General features: G+C 44.1%; 1 protein-coding gene across 3 annotated transcripts in view; it reads left to right on the top strand.

The window, feature by feature from the left end:
- The window catches only part of foxp4 (forkhead box P4), a 90,910-nt gene that overhangs the window by 47,717 nt on the left and 23,167 nt on the right, over positions 1-20,026 (top strand). For 2 of the 3 annotated variants that reach the window (XM_063911117.1, XM_063911119.1), the window contains exons 3-6: positions 1,858-1,944; positions 12,478-12,600; positions 15,541-15,687; positions 19,336-19,474. In XM_063911117.1, the coding sequence (XP_063767187.1) occupies positions 1,858-1,944; positions 12,478-12,600; positions 15,541-15,687; positions 19,336-19,474 (496 nt within the window). The remainder of the gene's footprint in view (positions 1-1,857; positions 1,945-12,477; positions 12,601-15,540; positions 15,688-19,335; positions 19,475-20,026) is intronic. The other variant, XM_063911118.1, reaches the window with a different exon arrangement.

Genomic DNA, 20,026 nt, shown 5'->3' on the forward strand with positions numbered 1-20,026 from the left:
GTGTGTGTGTGTGTGTTTGTGTGTGTGCATGTCTGCGACTGCTTTAATGCTGAGGTCAAACCAGTAAATGGGAGGGGGTTCCCGAGATTTTTGTTAAAGTGTTAAAATACATGTGTGTGTGTAGGCAAGTCCACAGCCGTGTGTTTGTGTGTGTGTGTGTGTGTGTGTGTGTGTGTGTGTGTGTGTGTGTGTGTGTGTTTTAATTGCGGTCTCAGCAAAAGTAGCAAGTGTGCTGGATACAGATGGTTTTCATCACCGCACAGTGGACTTCTCTCTCTTTCTGTCTCCCTCTAATCTCTCCTCTCTGTTTTTGTAATTAAATGTTACTTAATGTACCCGTGCTTCTAATTTGACAATTCATTAAATATGTGACAATATACAGTAAGTGTGTGCCGCACTGTTTCACAGCGTAACAATTTTCTGCAGTTGTGAAATGATGCAGTACAACAGATTTCTGGTGCTGCATGATTGAGTAAGAGCTCCCATAAAGAACATCCCTCAATCTGGCCGTTAATTTGTACTGTCTGCACACACACAAACTCACACACACACACACACACACACACACACACACACACACACACACACACACACACACACACACACACACACACACACACTTTCATAAATCAATATTTACTAAGCAACCTTTCCCCTTTGAGTCAGAGGAAGCAAATGTGCATCCTGCTGTCTCCCCTCTCTAACCCTCTGTCATGAGGTTGTGCGTGTGTGTGTGTGTGTGTGTGTGTGTGTGTGTGTGTGTGTGTGTGTGTGTGTGTGTGTGTGGTGTGTGTGTGCGTGTGTGCGTGCGTGCATGCGCTTACAGTAAATGCAAGGCAGCTTTTGTGTTTTGAGATGGGTGTTTTCTTGTTTTGTTTTAGGAGCAGTTCAGACATTCCAACAGACATTCCTCTGGGACTTATTTGTCTTAATGATAGAGAGCCTGAGCCACAAATGCTACAACAAGCAACACAGCAAAGAAAAGATAGAGATGTAATGACACAAAGGAAGACGGTTATAATGTTCTTAATAAAATGAAGGGTGAGGAGGAAGGTAGCGGGGGGGAAAAGGGGGAGTTAGACAGCTGAAGTTGCATTGTCTGAGGGATGAATCGCAACACTCAAGGGCAGAGTGAAGAAGTGGCGAGAGCTAGAGAGCGATGGTGTCACTGGTTTGAATGGACAGCACTGGAGGGCATAAAGCAGATAAATGGGAAGAGGAGAAGGAGTGAAGAGGTGGGTGGTTAGTCACAGCTCTTTAGGGCACATCAGGGTAAACGGCCCCTTACATCACTCTGACACACACAAACACAGTGCAACTGACACACATGAAGATTTGCTGACACACTTCTGCCTCAGAGGATGTGGAAAATCCACTTTGCACCTTCGGAAAGGGAAGGGAGAAGTAGGAATAGGAGAAGGAAAGGGGTGTGGAAGTGGGAGAGTGGAGGCATGATTAGGAAACAAAGAATGGAAAGGAGGAGATGATCAAAGTTTATGACTTAAAGAAGGTTTTGGGAAGTATTCAGTCACATGGACGCAAACACGCAGTTTCTGTGTGTGCGCCAGGTTGACGCCTCAGGTTAAAGGAAATGTAACCTGACAGTTTGGCAAAGGGAGAGTGTGCCTAGAGTGGCCTGTAAGGGAGTTTTAGTGCTTTTATTTTCTCTTAATTAGCAAAAAAAATGTATGAGTGTGTGTTATTATAACGGACCTTGCGCCCTTGCATTTTGTTAGAAAATATTTTGAGGTGTAACTTTAAAATGTGTATTTCTTTGATGAGTGTGTCGTTGTTTTATTCACTATATGACAATGTGTGCACGATGAACATCTGATCATCGCTATTTCCCCCTCGTAGGCGCTCCAGGCAGCCAGACAGTTCCTCCTCCAGCAGGCCTCTGGACTCAACTCTCCTGGCAACGAGGTCAAACAGAGCGCTGTGCAGGTCAGTAAACACACACAGATGCACACACACACAAACATACTGAAGCACAACCAAAATGTTGCGTTGTCACAATCTGTATAATATTAAGCCCCTGGAAGCCGCAGCTTTGCCTTCACCAACTTGCCACGTCCACCACACAGTGTGATATAGGCACATACTTTTTCTCTGTTGCTCGCTCCCTCTGTCTGTGAGTGCATGTGTGTGTGATTGTTAATGTGTGTGTGTGAATGAGGTCTTTGTAGTGATTGGGTAGTGAGCTGTTTTCAGAGTTAAATTCCACAGTAAGCGGAGATCGTGGGGTTAGCAGGAGTGCAGGATCCCCACTGAAAGACACTTGAGGAGGACACACACACACACACACACACGTTGATGAATATCACACATGACATTACTTCTGGTGGTTCTTTAGAATTATGTGATGTTTGGAGTACATACAGAAGTGTGATTTGTAGCCATGGCTCATATCAATAAAGTGGGGCCATGGGTCTACTAGAGCAGCAAGCAGTCTGCTGCAGCACTGCTCTTCTCATTAACGTCCAAAATGATAAACAGACAGCCGTAACACCACAATATGGGGAATAAAGAAAGAGAAGGAAAGGTGAAAAGGAGGGATGTGAGTCAGAAGCAATGATAAGGTCAGATTTCATTCGTAGTGTCCGCAGCCAGTAAGGTGCACCTAGAAAAAATGGGAAACTGTTCACATTAAAAGGTGATAATACAAAGTCAATTATGTTTTAGAGTAATATCTTGCAACATTTACATGTAATCGGACATAAAATGGATGCTTCATGGAAGCATTTTAATTTGTTCTCATAAATATTTGGTGTTGGCTCATGTTATTCCAGGAAAACTCATCTGGTGCAAATAAACTTTTATGTGTCCAGCAGCAGGAAGAGGGGTTTGTTTGAAAATGAGCTGGGTGTTTTATATGAATATTAGTAGCCTTCATGATAGAGTAGATAAAGAAAGAAACTCAAACGTCATCAACAGAAAGACCAAAGAAAAAGATTTTGCCGTTTCGGCCACACAGTTTAATTGCCAAGTGACCTCTGGGATGTGCAAAAATGCCACAGAATTAATGAGTGCTTATTACTGAAGATGTCAGAAATGAAATAAAAATGTATAAAAAAGGAGGATCTTGCAGATTACACTTTAATCAAAACCCCAATTGGAAACAGAATCACTTTATTTACTTTGGATAGAAACTGGCATTCGGAGAAATTATATGCTGACTTTAAAGGAGTCAGAGAATAAAATAGATTCATTTTTATATAAGATATTCCTAGGTTTTAAATATAATTTATACTGTAAATGAAAAAAAAAATTGCACATCTTGCTTACATTAATGTTATCACGTGTCACATAATTTCAGGTTTAGCCAAAACTGCTTCTCTGTCTATGGCATGTCCTCCTATAATCTTATCAATCCGACACACATGATTTGAATTCACATTGGTGGTCGATCCAGATGGGTCAGTGTGTGTTATCACACCCTCTCACTGAGCTTTGTCTCTTACATATAGGACACAACTGCCTTGGCCTAGAATGGGATTTGAATAAAATACAGTTTATGATTTAAAAAATGTCTTTCTCTAACTCACGCTTTAAAAAAAACTAAATAAATATAAAGTTGGGAAGTAAGAAAAAACAAGCACGTAAAGGGAACTGAAAGTTGACATGTTATGTAAATCTGTTGTTTAGCAATACGCTGACAATGGATTAACCTGTGAGTATTCTCACATGCATGAGGTCAAACGCAGGTTCATCTGACCTGCCTCACTTAAGTTTTCGGTTATATGAATAACCTAACACTGTTTCCTCTTTATCTATGTCTCATAAACACACACACACACACACACACACACACACACACACACACACACACACACACACACACACACACACACACACACACACACACACCCCTCCTCTACTGCCTCCATATCTGTCTTGTTTGTTGGTGCCTGGCCTGGCTAGCCTCTCTGTACTCTCCAGGGCATCCACGTTACATCTCTGTTGTCTGAGCTGTCAGCTCACATGGCCCCAGATACCCTGCCAACACACTCGCACACACTTTAATTTACATTTGTGTATGTGTTTGTACTTGGATCCTCTCGGTCAGAAACACAGGCACAAACAACAAAGCACAAAGCGTTGTTTGTCTGAAGTTATAGCTCTGAAGTTGTTTACTAGACCTCACAAACAACCTTACTTCTAAGGTGGCACAGAAACGTCTCTTAATTACTGTAATTTAGAAATGTACGATCATTATTCAGAATCGAAGAGGACCTGCTCTCGGTTGCTGTGATTGGAGCGAGCATCCATCGGCCACAGAGAGGGTGAGTGAGCCTGGAGTGAGTGAAGCCAGACATTGAATCTTGTAACTTCTAAAGGTGGCATTAAGCAACTGTACGGTGACACAGTGGCTTACATCAGGCACAAAATGGCCGTCCTCAGGTTGGTTCCTGCTGGGCTGCTCTCACACATGCAAATGAGCCTCAGCCAATAATGAGATCTTTAGGAGCTCGATAATTAGATTTTTCCCTTCTCTCTGAGGGAGAACGACGGAGGCAGACAGAGAGAGCGGGAAGACTTCTATTCGTGTCTTGACTTCTCTTGAGAAGCCTTGGTCTGCGCTGACAAGCCCCCCCCCCCCACACTCTCCTTTACCCCCCCTTCCCCATCATATTTCTCTTCTTTTCTTTATTTATAATAGAGGGGAGGATCTGAGCTGAGAGCAAAAGAAACTCTTAGATTATATCTGCTTTTTGATTGGTTGTTCAGAGATGGTTTCTGTGTTTGGCTGGCTGTGTGAGATGGTATCAATCCACTGACTGTGTGTGTGTGTGTGTGTGTTACTGTCATGTGTCACATTCAGGAGGAACCCGACAATAGCTGAAGTCTCTAGACAGGCAATTGCAGGATAAATTGATTGTGTGCTACAGAATTGTAGCTACAATTGCTGAAAAGCACAATAACAGTTTGATGATTCAAAAGCCTAGAGGTGGTTTAATATGAAGTTAGTAACATTTTTACACATATACTATTACTAATAATAATAGTAGAATATTGCATTAATTTTTACCAAAATTTGTAATTTGGTGAAAAATGTGTGTGCTTCTGTTTTGTCTGTCTCTAACTCACTCTTGTTTAATGCATGAGTTAGGTTTTTAAGGTTCTTAAATGATATTGCAAAACAAATTGTGGATTTTAAATGAGTTTTTTTCAACAAAACTCGTTCTTGGATTCGTGGAAAAACAGCATTAGAGCCCATTCAGTTCCTGAATCAGTCTAAGTGAAAAAGGCATTTCCTTTTTAAGAGATTTCACTTGAAAGATACCTGTAACCTCTGTGGTATTTGGATAATTTCACACTTTAGGTGTGTGTTTGTGGTAGGTATCGGACATAATTGGCCACAGTTAGCATAATTGCTTGTGGCACGCGTGCGACTGAGACAGTGTGCCAATTGGCGGATTACCCAGCATGATGCGTACCATGCCTCCATGACCTGCCAAACGTTCTCTACAATGGACACACTTGGCACGCGCTTATACACTGGGTGGGCACAAGCAGACACATATACACCCACTTGGCAGACCCGCGGCTGGCACACTTAACACACTGCCACTTGGCATGCTCACATACAGATTAACGCACGTGCTCGGCTGTGGCCCATACGTATGTAATTGAATAGCGCGGTGTCCTGTTTTCATGTATTATGGAAGAGCTCGTTTAATTAGGAAAAAAATGAAAAGACTCATTAGAGATATGTTAATTAGCTTGCCTCTCTGCTCTCTGGAGAGCGCTGGCACCGGCACAGTGGGATGTAGGAAGAGAGGGAGGAAGAAACTGAGTCATGTCAGTCTTAAAGCAGGGAGAGTTCATTTCAATGAAAATACTTTTAATCAATATTACAGCCCTTGTTCACCACATTTCTATATGTCGCTGAATAGTTTCTTGCCTTCCCCAGCTGCCTTATTTGAACTACTACATATTTATGAAAATCTACTGAACGTAAGGATTCTGTGGCAGGGTTCAAAGTCTTTTAACTAATCAACAAAAGTATGTGGAAAGATGAGTGTTAACCCCCCAGAGTCTGCGGTACTGAAGCAGTTCCTTCTCTTTTATTTCCTTTCAAAGTGTTTTTCCCAAAGCACTTCTTTTGTCCACTCAATGAAAGTGCTTAGTTGGCAGTTTCTCTTATTTGATGTGGAGGGAATTGGGGCTGTGTGTGTAGGTTAGTGTGTGTGTGTGTGTGTGTGTGTGTGTGTGTGTGTGTGTGTGTGTGTGTGTGTGTGTGTGTGTGTGTGTGTGTGTGTGTGTGTGTGTGTGTGTGTGTGTGTGTGTGTGTGTGTGTGTGTGTGTGTGTGTGTGTGTGTGTTGGGGTGGTATGGGGTCCTGACAGTTTGTGAAGGGTGTATGGGAGGAGGTTGAGCAGCCCGTGGAATGGGTTTGGCTCTGGGCAGAGGTCTGGACAGACAGAGGGGAAGGATGGAGAGGAGAGGTTTGGGTCTGACCACTGAAGTGTGAAAGTCTTATTTTGTGATTTGAAACATGAGTGAAATCAGTAATGAAATATGGTCGATAAAGGCCTCTCACACTTCCCAATGAAATGCCCCGAGTGTGTGTGTCTGTGTGTTTCTAGAAATGTATTGTCATTTTTATTCTGAAGCACTGGGGCGTTAGATGGTGTAAGGCGGCGGACGAGGGGAGAAGAAGGTAGGGGGGGAGTGTTGGGGGGGCGGGGGGATTTTCCACTTGAACTTACTGGTCTTTTACTGTCTGTTTTTTCTGTATCTGGCCCCCGTCAGGGAGAGCTGAGTTTTATGCGAATCCACATGCATTGTGTGTATGAGTGTGTTTATGAGCATAGAGCCCAGATGTGGAATCCTCTGTGGGCTCAGGTGCCTCTACTGTCCTCACTCCTTTATCATTTCATCTATTGATCCATCCATCCATCCATGCTAGCATCCTCACAATCAGTCAGCCTTCCTCTCAACTCCTTTATTCTTACCTTATCCCCAGCTCATTTTGTTCTCAGAAAGCTGCCGAAACACACACAGCACATTTTATATAGAGCTAGATATATTTATACATCCTATGTGATGTTATATATATTATTGATATACATATGTGAAAACTACCAAATGCTTGCCAACTGTGAACAACTTGGCAAACAATGTATTACACTGAAGTAGAAACTCGAAATAAAGAAAGCCTCATAAACTCAGCTTTTGATCAGCTGAGAAAAACCTCCCTATTTTGAACTTTGTGACATTGTTTTTTTCAGTAAAATGATTTAGTCAGTTTAATAAATTGAGGAACCCATGGAGAAACATTTGAACATTTCTTAATCACCACATTTAGCAACACAGTGTTTTAACTAGACTAGAAAAAAGGTGTGACTCACACTTATGGCTTCTACATATTAAATCAAATAGTAATACATCGAAATCTACACACAAAGATACAACATTTTAAAAATCAAACGTGCTTTGGCACATTGACATTTTGATTGCCACCAGGTTACACACACAGACAGAAACATTACTCAGCAGAACGTCTGAGGCGGTAAGAAGCCTGTATCATCCCAACCCCACCTGGCTTCGCTCATCAGTTCCCCCAAGAGTAATGTGGCCCCTGGCCCCTCTGCAGATTAGCTGGAGGAGGGGTACTCACCACACACAATGGGGCCCTTTTACTTCCAGTGGAGACCTGGCCCTGAGCTCCAAACAACGCTCTCGGCACAGTGGGCGCTCCTTCTATTTCCCTTTTTCACTCAAATGCTTTTCTCCTCCGCTCCTCTGCTCTTCTCTTTCTAGCCCCTCGCTCTCTTCCCCAAAACCCCCACCCACCCCCATGCTCTCTTCTCATTTCTTGGCATGATGAGCACAGACAGGCTGTTTACCTGTAGGGACTGAAAGAGGGTAAGGAGCGATAGTGATGATAGCTGGTGAATAAACAACCAAAAAGAATGAGGGGAGTTCACCGCACACCATTAAAGCCTTTACACAGCGAGACGCTGCGCAGTGCTGACTGCATTTTTAACGGGAGGCTCTCGTTTACCCCCCAGCCTGCAGGCAGCTACAGTGGCAGGAGAAGGTCAGGCATTCATGCCATGTGCATGAATAAGCACAGATTTCCCACTTTTTGACCACTGCTGCTAGTGTGTCAAACTTTTTCCCACTGCTCAATCAGTTTGTGGCTACAGGGACTTTCGACAAGGATTTAAAATCTTGCAAAAGAAAAAGATCCCCAAAACATTATGGCAATCAAGTATTTACAAATAATGTAAGACAGGGGCCAATTTTTAATGTCAAATAGGTGTGTGTGTGTGTGTGTGTGTGTGTGTGTGTGTGTGTGTGTGTGTGTGTGTGTGTGTGTGTGTGTGTGTGTGTGTGTGTGTGTGTGTGTGTGTGTGTGTGTGTGTGTGTGTGTGTGTGTGTGTGTGTGTGTGTGTGTGTGTGTGTGTGTGTGTGTGTGACAGGAAGAGAGGCAGGCGTCCCTTCCAGGGTGAGGTGGTAATGCTCAGTGACAAGGATAAACAGCGCTGGGGTTTGCTCCTACCAGGAGAGGGGGGTGAGGAGGAGGAGGAGGTCTGTGTCAGCCTCCCTCTCCTCCTCCTGCCTTCTTCTCTGTCATTTTTTCAATTATCCCTCTCTCCTGCGTGTCCCCATAGACCCAGAGGCAGGGCCCGCATCATTTAGACTGAGAGCCTGTTTAGATTCTGATTATAGCCTCCTTTCTTCTCACCACTCACTGCTGTCTCTCTCTCTCTCTTTCTCTCTGTCTCTCTCTCTCTCTCTCTCTCTCTCTCTCTCTCTCTCTCTCTCTCTCTCTCTCTCTCTCACTCACTCACTCACTCACTCACTCACTCACTCACTCACTCACTCACTCACTCACTCACTCACTCACTCACTCACTCACTCACACACACACACACACACACACACACACATACACACGCACACACATTTTGGTTGAGGGTACACTGGATGTTGCTCCTTTAAAACTGTCACATGCTTTTTGTTTATTTTAGATGTGATAATTTGGTGTGCACATTAAGTGATGTTAGGGATGTTTTGTTTCTTTATTATAAGGAAGGTGAATGTGTGAAATCTAAAGTTGGCCCTGAATAAGAGAAGATGCACTCGTATAACCCGCCGGTCTCTACTCAAACACGGTGCTGAGCCGCACTGGGCTTATTCCCCTGACTGCATCCTGGTTTAATATCAGATCGCCCTCCTTCCTCTCTCCGTGAATCTCATCTGAAATGGAAAGTGGGGCTTTCCTCCTCGTTAGAATGAAAAGTCATCAAGGGAGGAGAGGAGAGAGGGATGGAGGCTCATTGAAATGCAAGTAACATCCCCCTTCTTTCTCTTCTTCGCTCCTCTGGGACGCCATGCCTTTCTCCTCCTTCTCTTTCCCGTCTTTAGGGTACTCTCTCGCTCCCTCTCTTCCTTTGTTAATCAGTTAAACTCCCTCCTCAAACAACCCCTCTAATTACTCCTCCACTCTCTGTAAACGACAAGGCTGTCTCTCGCTTCTCCTATCCTCCCTCCCTCCCTACCCCCAGCTCCCTCTTTTCAAGACAGGGGTTGACCTCTGTCAGCCATCGAAACCTCAGAAATGCGTATGTGTGTTTGCAAGATTCTTGCCTTTAAACTATAGGAGCGACATGTTTTGTTTTAAAATCCTATTGTTCTAACTGGTTCCTTTAAACACCTACACTAAAGCACGGTGTGATTTTTCACCTGGATTTGTGTTTCTTCACTGTAGCACCCATCTCAAGTTTAGGCCACTCTTGCTTCTTCAACAAACCTGCTGTGTAGGGATGTTTTGAGACTCTTGCACACCTCTTTCTGTTTTTCATTTCATTTTCCTCTCTCCTTCCCTGTCTCCTGCCTTTCGTTCACCTCTTTCTGTTCTTTACTTCACTGTGTTGATGGTAACCTTCCTTCTCCCCTCTCCCTGCTCTCCCCTCCTCGTACTTCTCCCCCAAGCTTTACCTCTCTCCCGCTAATCTAACACTCATCTCTCTCTTTTAAATTAACATGCAACATGAAAAAAATGGGGCGACAGCGGGAAAAAAATTAAATGCATTTAATAAATGGCTGACTTCAAATCGCCCGGCTTTTCAGAGTCTCCCTATTCACAGTCCAATGAAAGGGGAGAAATCATTCACCGGGAGAGACAAAGCCGAATGAAAATATAATTCCGCATTGTGAAGCGCTTTTGTCCTGGCCCGTCAAATCGCTAATGGCGAGGCTTTTGTTTTGTGGCGGCGCTCTCAGGCTGGCGGTGTCGTATGGCGGTGGCAACGCATGCCCCATAATCACCACGCTTTGTGATATTAGATTATAGGGGCAATTAATGGCGTCAAACCTTAACTACTCAGCATTCAGCCTGCCACACTCACATTCAGCCTTTAAACACATGCATACATGCACATCTATGCACACAAGTGTACACCCACACACATGCGTTTCAGTATATCAGCACTTGCACACATGGGCGCGCGTTTTGATTGTGGCATCAGAGCATCATCCAGCATACAGAAAGGTGCTATAACTCCAGTAATTATTACGCCTGTGACTTAAAAATGGCGGTGTGTATAAAATAGAATGTATGAGTTGTCAAGGAGGAAGAATGGGATGCACAAGAGCAATTAATTACAGCTTTTCATTTGTAGCTTAGACTGACAAGGCCCGGCGGCGGGGGCAAGCTGGCATGACGCCAAGCAGCACCCGTCACCACCCCCACCTTACTCATGACACCCCGCCACCCCATCCCCTCTGCCTGTTCCTTTACCAACTGCCACAACAGCACCCTTCCCCTGCTTCACCCCGCTCTGTCTTTTTCTGTTCCTTCTTCTCCCTCAGCTCAAACAAACACTCTCTGGCGCTACAGCTCATTCATCTACTATTCTCCATCCTTTCGCCGTCACATGTGGCTGTGTGTAATAAAGAGGAGTCTGCTTTGATAAAGGCAGAGTGTGGGACCACTGACAAACACACAGAGAGAAAAAGAGACAGAGAGGGATGGAAGGAAGGAGGGAGGCTTGGGCCGGTTGGGAATAGGGGTGTTAGTATTTATGGCCAATCTTGTTTACAAAGTCAGATCCTTATGCTGAGAGAGATCCGCACGACTGGCACTTATACAGTACATACACACACACACACACACACACACACACACACACACACACACACACACACACACACACACACACACACACACACACACACACACACACACACACACACACACACACACACACACACACACACACACAAGCCCAAACACAGAAGCACACTGTGACCATGTTGACCAGACTGATATTTCACCATAAAGTGAGTATAGATAAATGGCCAATTTCACAGCTGATAACTCACCCTTGTATTTCCCTGGGAAACAGCCATCCCCTTTTAACTGACAGGATTATCTGTATTGATAAGGCAGTATGGTGTATTAATGTACAGGCAGAAAGGGAAGCCTGCAAATAGTGAGAGAATATCAGCTCCCGGACTCGATCTCACTCCCTTTCCTTCTCTAAGTATCTCTCTGTGTCTGAACTACTCCGTCTCTTTAAATCCCCATATTGTTTTCTCAAACCTTAATTCAGTTAATAATCACAGTAACACTTTGTCAGCAGTATTGTCTGTGTGGTTTCTCATATATTCGTTCTCCATTTATGCAAGGGTGTGAGTTTCTCAGTTCCTGATTTATGTGGTTAGTTTGTCTTCAGTTTTGCAGTGTTTGTCATCAGATTAGCATCTATGCCCATTTCTGTGCACAATGCATGTGCTTTAGGAGTGCTTGCACAACACAACTGCAAGAATTACCAAGTCCTCTCACTGTGTGAGTGTGAGTGTGAGTGTGAGTGTGAGTGTGAGTGTGAGTGTGAGTGTGAGTGTGAGAGTGTGAGTGTGAGTGTGAGTGTGTGTGTGTGTGTCTTTGCCTGCAGCTCTATCTGATGAGATAGACATCTCATCTGATATCCACTTTGTTGTTCTTTTCTTCTTAGCCAGGCTTGACTGTGTGGAAAGAGAATTGAAGGCTGTCCTAATCATGTGTTTATAAAAGCAGATAAGATTTTATATTTCATAGGGAGATTGCCTATCCATCCTTTTATCTGCCTGTTGTCACAGAAATTGGCAGTTTCCATTTTTTTTAAATCTTTTTACAATGCCCGCCTTGTGGAGGACTGTGTCAACAAGATGCGTGTGCTGTGATATCTATTTATCTTTGTCTGATGTTGCCAGCTCTTCTTAGCAGTGACTGACAACAGAGAATGAGAGAGAACACACCTCTTTCACTTTACCTGTCCATACCAGCATACTGTACACCCTCCATTCACATTGTTTGTTTTGAGTTGAGCATTTAGTTGCAGGCACAGTCATGCTTAAAGTTCGCTGTGCCGGCTGGGCCTCTTTACACAAAGCTCAGCACGTTGATTGAGTTGTCCTACTTTTGCAAGCCAGTGTGTACATTTAAATATTCTAACATGTCTCTGTTCTGTGCTGCTTTTAGGTGCCTGTATCCATGGCTATGATGAGTCCACAGATGATCACTCCTCAGCAGATGCAACAGATCCTGTCCCCCCCTCAGCTCCAGGCCCTGCTGCAGCAACAGCAGGCTCTAATGCTACAGCAGGTAAAATACACACACATTCAAACACACATTAGAACTGTTGGACTCGGTCCCAGGCTGACATGTTTGGATGTGTCTGTTTTAGTAGGCGCTGACACACACTGGGCGTGATTGTGTCTTATTGAATGCTCGGAGATCTTTGAAGATAAATACACATCCACATATCCACTTATACACACATTGTCATTTGGAGTACCTCCACTTTAGCATTGTTGCTAGGAGAATGAGCATGCTCCCACCTGCACGTATATACACACACACCCACCCCACACACACACACACACACACACACACACAAACAGACGCCTGTACGCTTCTTAGCATCACACAGTGAATCATAGTGATTCAGGAGTGTGTGTTGCTGATGCCCGGCAGGTGAGAGAGGGGTTGCCATGTCGACACAAACCAATAAACACTCTTCATCTGCAACAGATCTGTCAAATACCCAGCCGCACCAACCTATGACCTCCTACCTACACACACAAAACACACACACAACCTCATAAAGGCTGTGAAGAGGAGTATTAACAGAGTGGGGATAGAGAAGTAATTACAGCATCTAGGATGTCTAGAAAACACATACATACACACACGCAGGCAAGGACAGAGGAGACAGAAGATTTAATAAGGAGCGGTAGCTTTAGGCGAGTATAAATTGCAGTGGGAAGATCTGACAACATGTATCATAATGGAAATGTGAAATGTGCTGGCTTTCTGGAAGCAGACATGCAGATGGGTAAGAACCTCTTCACCAGCTCTTGTTACAGAAAAAAAGAAATGGGAGGTTGATATTGCACCCCCCACCTCTCTCTCTCTCTCTCTCTCTCTCTCTCTCTCTCTCTCTCTCACACACACACACTATTAAAACCACTGAGTTTAACATTGCTCTCCCACTTAATTAACCACAGTATGGACTTGCTCTTAGTGTATATCTGCAAATCAGGCACTTTTACACACACGCACACACACATACACACATGCAAAACAATCAACCAACATATCACTCACTGAAGCGTTCGATTTCATATCCCCATGGCAATACAGCATTGTGTAAGTAAGGTTCACGGCCCACTGTTTGTACGGGTACCCGTGTGTGTGTGTGTGTGTGTGTGTGTGTGTGTGTGTGTGTGTGTGTGTGTGTGTGTGTGTGTGTGTGTGTTTTAACCTTTAAGTTTTTTCTAACCTTTACTTATGCTACAGCTGCTTTGCCTTTATTTCTCAGTGTGTTCACTAAAGTCAAGGTCATGGTAATAGGCTGGAGAGGTGAGTGCCTCACTTATACATACTCTTAATGCACAGAACCACTGAATCAAATCATTAAAAAGACTTTAATTATCACTTAATTATTCCCTCATCTCACCACTCTCCAGCCAAGTGTGTGTGTGTGTGTGTGTGTGTGTGTTTGTGTGTGTGTGTGTGTGTGTGTGTGTGTGTGTGTGTGTGTGTGTGTGTGCGTGTGTGTGTGCGTGTGTGTGCCTGCGTGCATATGCATGTGTCTGTTTGATGAGGAGGCGATCATGGCTAGTGACGCGGAAAAGAGAGATTAACTCAGCCTAAGGAGCGATAAAAGAGAGGAGAGACAGATGGAAAAGAAAAAGCAGCAAGAAGGAATAAGTCCTGCATTTAAAATAAATTAAGGACAAGAAGGAACGTCCTCGTACAAAAGCACAGTAAATTATGCAAATGTGGAGCAATGGCTGGGATAAGATTGAAACTGGAAATGTGAAACAGCTTTGCACAAAAAGAGCAGGGCCATCACATTACGCAGACTGTTTGGCGAGGATGGGCAGTGGTGTGTAGTCTGCTCAATGTAGGGTCAGACGGATGAGAGACTGAAACAACTGCTGCACTGTGAAGTCATTCTCTGCTGAAAAGCCTCTTTGAACATTTGACGCACCATGAAACAAAGACAAACTGCAGACAGACACATGTACAGGCTGTTCTCAGGAGGATACCCCCCCTTACACACACACACACTGTGGTCAGTGTGAGTTTTTCTGTCCGCCTTGCTCTCCTCTCACTGAGATTTGAATCTTAATGGAGCTTCCTGAGTAAATTAGTGATTAGTAAGTCAAACAAACAGAAAAGCTGCGGCCAGTCACAGGAGACTGTGTGTGTGTGTGTGTGTGTGTGTGTGTGTGTGTGTGTGTGTGTGTGTGTGTGTGTGTGTGTGTGTGTGTGTGTGTGTGTGTGTGTGTGTGTGTGTGTGTGTGTGTGTGTGTGTGTGTTTGCATGTTTGCATATGCAAATCATGTCTGTGTGTTTCCTTAAATTAGACAGCAATGCTATTTCCTGTATTTTAAATTATTTCACTAAACATTTGCAGACGAAGATGAAGTAAACATAAGACTGTCAAAAACACTTTAAGTCCATCTCACAGATACACACACACACACACACACACACACACACACACACACACACACACACACACACACGGAGTTCCAGCTGGTGTTTTATGACAGCAGTACATTTAGTACAGTAAGAGCTGGTATTTCGCAGAAGAATATTTCCATATGGATATTTTCGCTGTAGGCTTAACGCAGTCCTGTTCAGTCACGCAGGCTGTATGTGTGTTTGACCAAACAGGTTCAGCATTACAAACAGAAGCTTTGACAAAAATCTAACTGTACAAACTTAACACACTATACCAGATCCATAATATTTTTCAGCAGCCTTCTATGTCAGGTCTGTGTTCGCCTTCTGTGCGTTTTGTCAATGAACTGCACAGAACCACAACAATAAACTGCGGCCTTCACTGAGAGGAATAGAAAGCATTCCATGAGACTCCCATTCAAAGTGGCTGACTATAACGGGGTGTTTTACTGTCGGTCAACTGCGGTATTGTTGAGGTTGATACCAAGTGTGTTGTGACCCACATGGCTCATATTTCTCCATCTTCTCTCCCCTCCCGTCCTCCCCTCTTTCTGTGTCTGTCTCTAGTTACAGGAGTACTACAAGAAGCAGCAAGAGCAGTTGCATCTCCAGCTTCTGTCTCAGCAGCAGCAGCAGCAGCAGCAGCAACAACAACAGCAGCAGCAGCAGCAGCAGCAACAGCAGCAGCAGGCCGGGAAGCAAGCAGCAAAAGAGGTGAACTTCAGCATGTACACACACTCAGCTCAAGTACACTCTGAAGTACACGAGGACCCTTAAACGCAGTAAAAGTGGTTGACATGGGAACCAGCAGAAGCAAAAAACCCATGAAGGATATAATGTATAGATATGTCAGCTCTCTTTTCCCCTCTCTCGTCAGATCCTATGCTTCACTAGTTTATTGTTGTGTGTACAAGCTTGTCTCAATACAAAGATTAGTGAATATACATTTTCATTTCTTCCAGCAGCATGCCATGCCGAGGCAGTGAAAGAGGGCTAAGCCTTACGCTATACTGCCAAAGCATTCATCTGCGTGCCTTTAGCTCTAAGCCCGAGGTGAAATCTTTCTGTAGGAGGGTCTGCCACTCTTTTAATTGTCAATTAACCCCCGCCAGCATTAGGAGCCTCCCTTGTTCTCCTTTCACTCTCTCACACACACACAAGTCCAAACCAGGTTTAACCACAGCTGTGGTACTGAAGGATATCAGAGGATCAACTAGGATCACATCGTGGCACAACAAAGAGGATCTCTATCGATCACATTACTGTCAAAACCTTGTGTAAAAGAATGTGTGTGTGTGTGTGTGTGTGTGTGTGTGTGTGTGTGTGTGTGTGTGTGTGTGTGTGTGTGTGTGTGTGTGTGTGTGTGTGTGCGTGTGTGCGTGTGTGTGTGTGTGTGCGTGTGTGTCTGTGTATATAACAGATATTTTGATGCTCTTTCACCAGCATTACGAACACATAAAGGGCCATGCAGGAGACTTAGGGAGAAGGGCCTCATGAGACTATCTGATAAACGCATGAGGAGTCACATCCTAGATTTCTCCTCTTCTTCCTCGTCCCCCCTCTCCCAGTGGGCAGATCCCCCCCCCCTTACACTCCGCCCCACAAACTCTTCGCCGACAGCGGTCAACCAACTCGACCGTGACCAAAGCAAACCAGTTGTGGTTGACTCGCATGTTGAGAGGGTGTCTGCATCGCTTTTCCCCTTTCTCCCTCCTCTCTGCTGCTGTCCCACTTTTCAGGTTTGTTGTCCTGTAACAACGAGACAAGTGCAAACACTGGTCACACGGCTACACATACATGCAGAGAGGGAGATGCTTGATGTGTGACGGTTCACCGCACAAACACACACACTTGAGGGAATATGCCTCCCCACAGAGCTGATATGACTAAGGCCATTTTCAGTAGTCAGTTGTTTTCAGTTGCTGCGAGCCGTCAATCAAAAACACCTTTTTAGTCTGATCTCGTATCTCTCTTGGTCAAGCAGCTGCTGTCAGATATCCGGGGTGGGGATGTGTTTCATTTACGTTAGGCTTGGTCTGTTTGTGAGCCTGTCTTACACTGTGAGATAATCAGAAATCAGCTAGGAATATTTTCTCTTAAGCAATAAACTACTAGTAAGAGTCATGGGGAAAAGGATTTTAACCAACTTCAGATTCCAGCAGGCCTTTAACACAAACACACACAAAAAGAGGATAGAAAGAGACAAAAGACGGAGGAGGAAGGAGGGAGAAAAGAACATAAAATCTCTCCTTTGCCTTTCCACTGTTTGTGCTTCAGTGGCTGTGACTTTTTGCCCTTTTCCCTCTTTCCTGCAATTTCTCTTCACTTTCTTGTCTGCGTGGAAGTGATGCATTGAAAGAAAGAGTATGTATGTGTATGTCAAGCCAGTGTTTGTGTGTCGCCGGAGCATTTGGGACTGGTCAGGAGTCAGCTTAATGAAGTGGCTCTGACCATCACAAGAGATGTGTGCATGTGTGTGCCTGAGAGTCTCCTCGACTGTGTGTGTGCGTGTTTGTGTCTGTGAGTATCCTTCTAGATGTGTGTGTGTGTGTGTGTGTGTGTGTGTGTGTGTGTGTGTGTGTGTGTGTGTGTGTGTGTGTGTGTGTGTGTGTGTGTGTGTGTGTGTGTGTGTGTGTGTGTGTATGTGTGTGTGTGAATCTGTGACTGGCAGGCTCAGACAGTGTGTGATGTGCTCATAAATCACATTGACAGCCTGTTACTACGCTAGCTTTGGCCACTCAGCCACAGCTAATGTAAACAGAACACAGGCGCGCACACACACACACACACACACACACACACACACACACACACACACACACACACACACACACACACACACACACATATATACACACATATACACATACACAATGTGTGTTTTAAAAAACCATAGCCATATCTCAAGAGAGAATGAGGGACAGAGGGGGGAGTGGAAAAAAATCAAATGGACAGACAAGTAGAAAAGGAGGGGCAGGAGGGCTGGAGAGAAAAAAGAGAAAACAGTTCATTCAGGACATTTTCATCATGATAGACCATTTATTGTAACAAATGAGAATTTGGCAGTTCACTTCAAAGAACTGAATCATGTAAGAATGACACAGATTTTGTCTGTGACCACAACACCCATTGCTTATGACAAAGTTTGTCTTTGTGGACAAAGAATTCTCAGTTTAATGTGGATTCATTCCTCATTCCTTAGAAGCTCTTTAATGAATCTGGCCCCAGATTTCCAGCAAATGATATGGTACAAATAATAAAATATTTGTTTAACTTACATGAAAGCTTAAAGCTGAAACCATATTAAATTGAAACAGGCCCTGGAAACAATGTTTTCTCTCTCTTTGTTTGAAACAGTTGTTGTGATAACTCCTCTACACCCCCCAACAGCCCCCTCCCACTCGCAAACACACTGCCATCACACTTATTCTCCCCAGGCACTGAGTCTGAAAGGAAGTGACCTATCTGCCCTTCCTGTGAGATCCTCGCTGTTCAAAGAGTTCCAGGCTGCCACTCTCTCTATCTCTCCCTCTCTCACACACACATAAACACTCGTGCACACACAATGAGCCATTCTTCAAGTTGTATTTATTTATTTTTCCTCTCTACTTGTTATCTACAAAAGATAAACTCCATCTCTTTTGGGGGTTGGTCGGGGGGTTCAAACAGCCCAGGCCAGGTTTGACCCAGACTGGGAGGGCAGGAAAGGGGACATTTATCACCGCAACACACACCGACATTATCGCCATGTAGTCTCTCCCACTCTCCCTTCAATCGCCCTCATTCCCTTTACCTCCTCCTCCTCGCAGCTTTCGTCTGTTTAATACAGAACTTTTATTTATTTTAAATGGTGTTAGTTGACTTTATGCTAGAATTTGTTGGGATTGAATGATGTAATGGGACAGGCTGACCAATTGAAATCATAATAACAATACTGGGGAGGGCTTCTTTTTAGATGAAAGACGACACAATCAAAGGCAGCTGTCTGGCAGTTAAGTCCAAAACTATAATTATCTTTTTTTTAATTACTTTTTATAGTTTGTTGTGGGTTTGAAGATTTCTGCAGAATTGCTCAGCAGACTCAGTGTACTTTCATGGATTCAAATTTTTTCTGCCAATATTAGCAGAGGCCATATTAATACAACTGTTGGCATGTTTTGGTCACAAATTGACATATACTTCAGTGGGTTGCCAATCGTCCAGTGGGAGCTATATTTTAAAACATCATAGATTTCTGTGTTTATAACTTATTTTCAAAATCATAACAAAAACAAAAGTAACCGACTAAGGAAATATGTGCGGATAACATAGAAGTAATACGCTACTTGATAACCTTTTCCCCCCTCTGTCTTTATCCCTCAGCAGTTAGGCAGTAAGCAGTTGGCCTTCCAGCAGCAGCTGATCCAGATGCAGCAGCTCCAGCAGCAGCACATCCTCAACCTCCAGAGACAAGGCCTGGTACCACTGCAGCCCACCGCCGCCATGCAGTCTCTTCAGCAAGGTACGTGCATGCTCCTGCAGACACTTTCATAAACAAACAACACTCATTCACACAGACACAACCTGACAAACATGCAGACACACATGTTCATAACTGAGGACACACGCATACACATTGGCCTGTACCCAGTGCCGCTGGTGAAGCCTGTTAAGTTAATCAGCCCAAAAAAGATGAAAGGAACCTGATTGGTTGGTTTGTGGAAGGTATTCTTTTGGATAATAGGTAAAATATGCCACTAAGCCCCCTGCTTGGAGGTGTGTGCATGAGCTTTTGCAAGTGTGTGTCTACTTGAGATTAGCCAGACACATGAACATCATCGTTTTGCTATTGCTATGCCCACTGGATATTGTCCTGTTGCTATGTGTAACTGCTCCCACAGTCCCTTCTTTTTGTCAGCATGGTTTAAGAACGATAAATGTTGACTGTTGACCGACCCGCCCTTAGTGAACATGTGTGCATTTGTGTGTGTTTTTCTACACTTTTGCCTGTGCACAATAATGTCTTAACGCATGCACACACACTACCTTACACGCAGAGAATGCTTTAGGGGCT

This window comes from Eleginops maclovinus, chromosome 20, assembly GCF_036324505.1.
Source record: "Eleginops maclovinus isolate JMC-PN-2008 ecotype Puerto Natales chromosome 20, JC_Emac_rtc_rv5, whole genome shotgun sequence".
Lineage (NCBI taxonomy): Eukaryota > Metazoa > Chordata > Actinopteri > Perciformes > Eleginopidae > Eleginops > Eleginops maclovinus.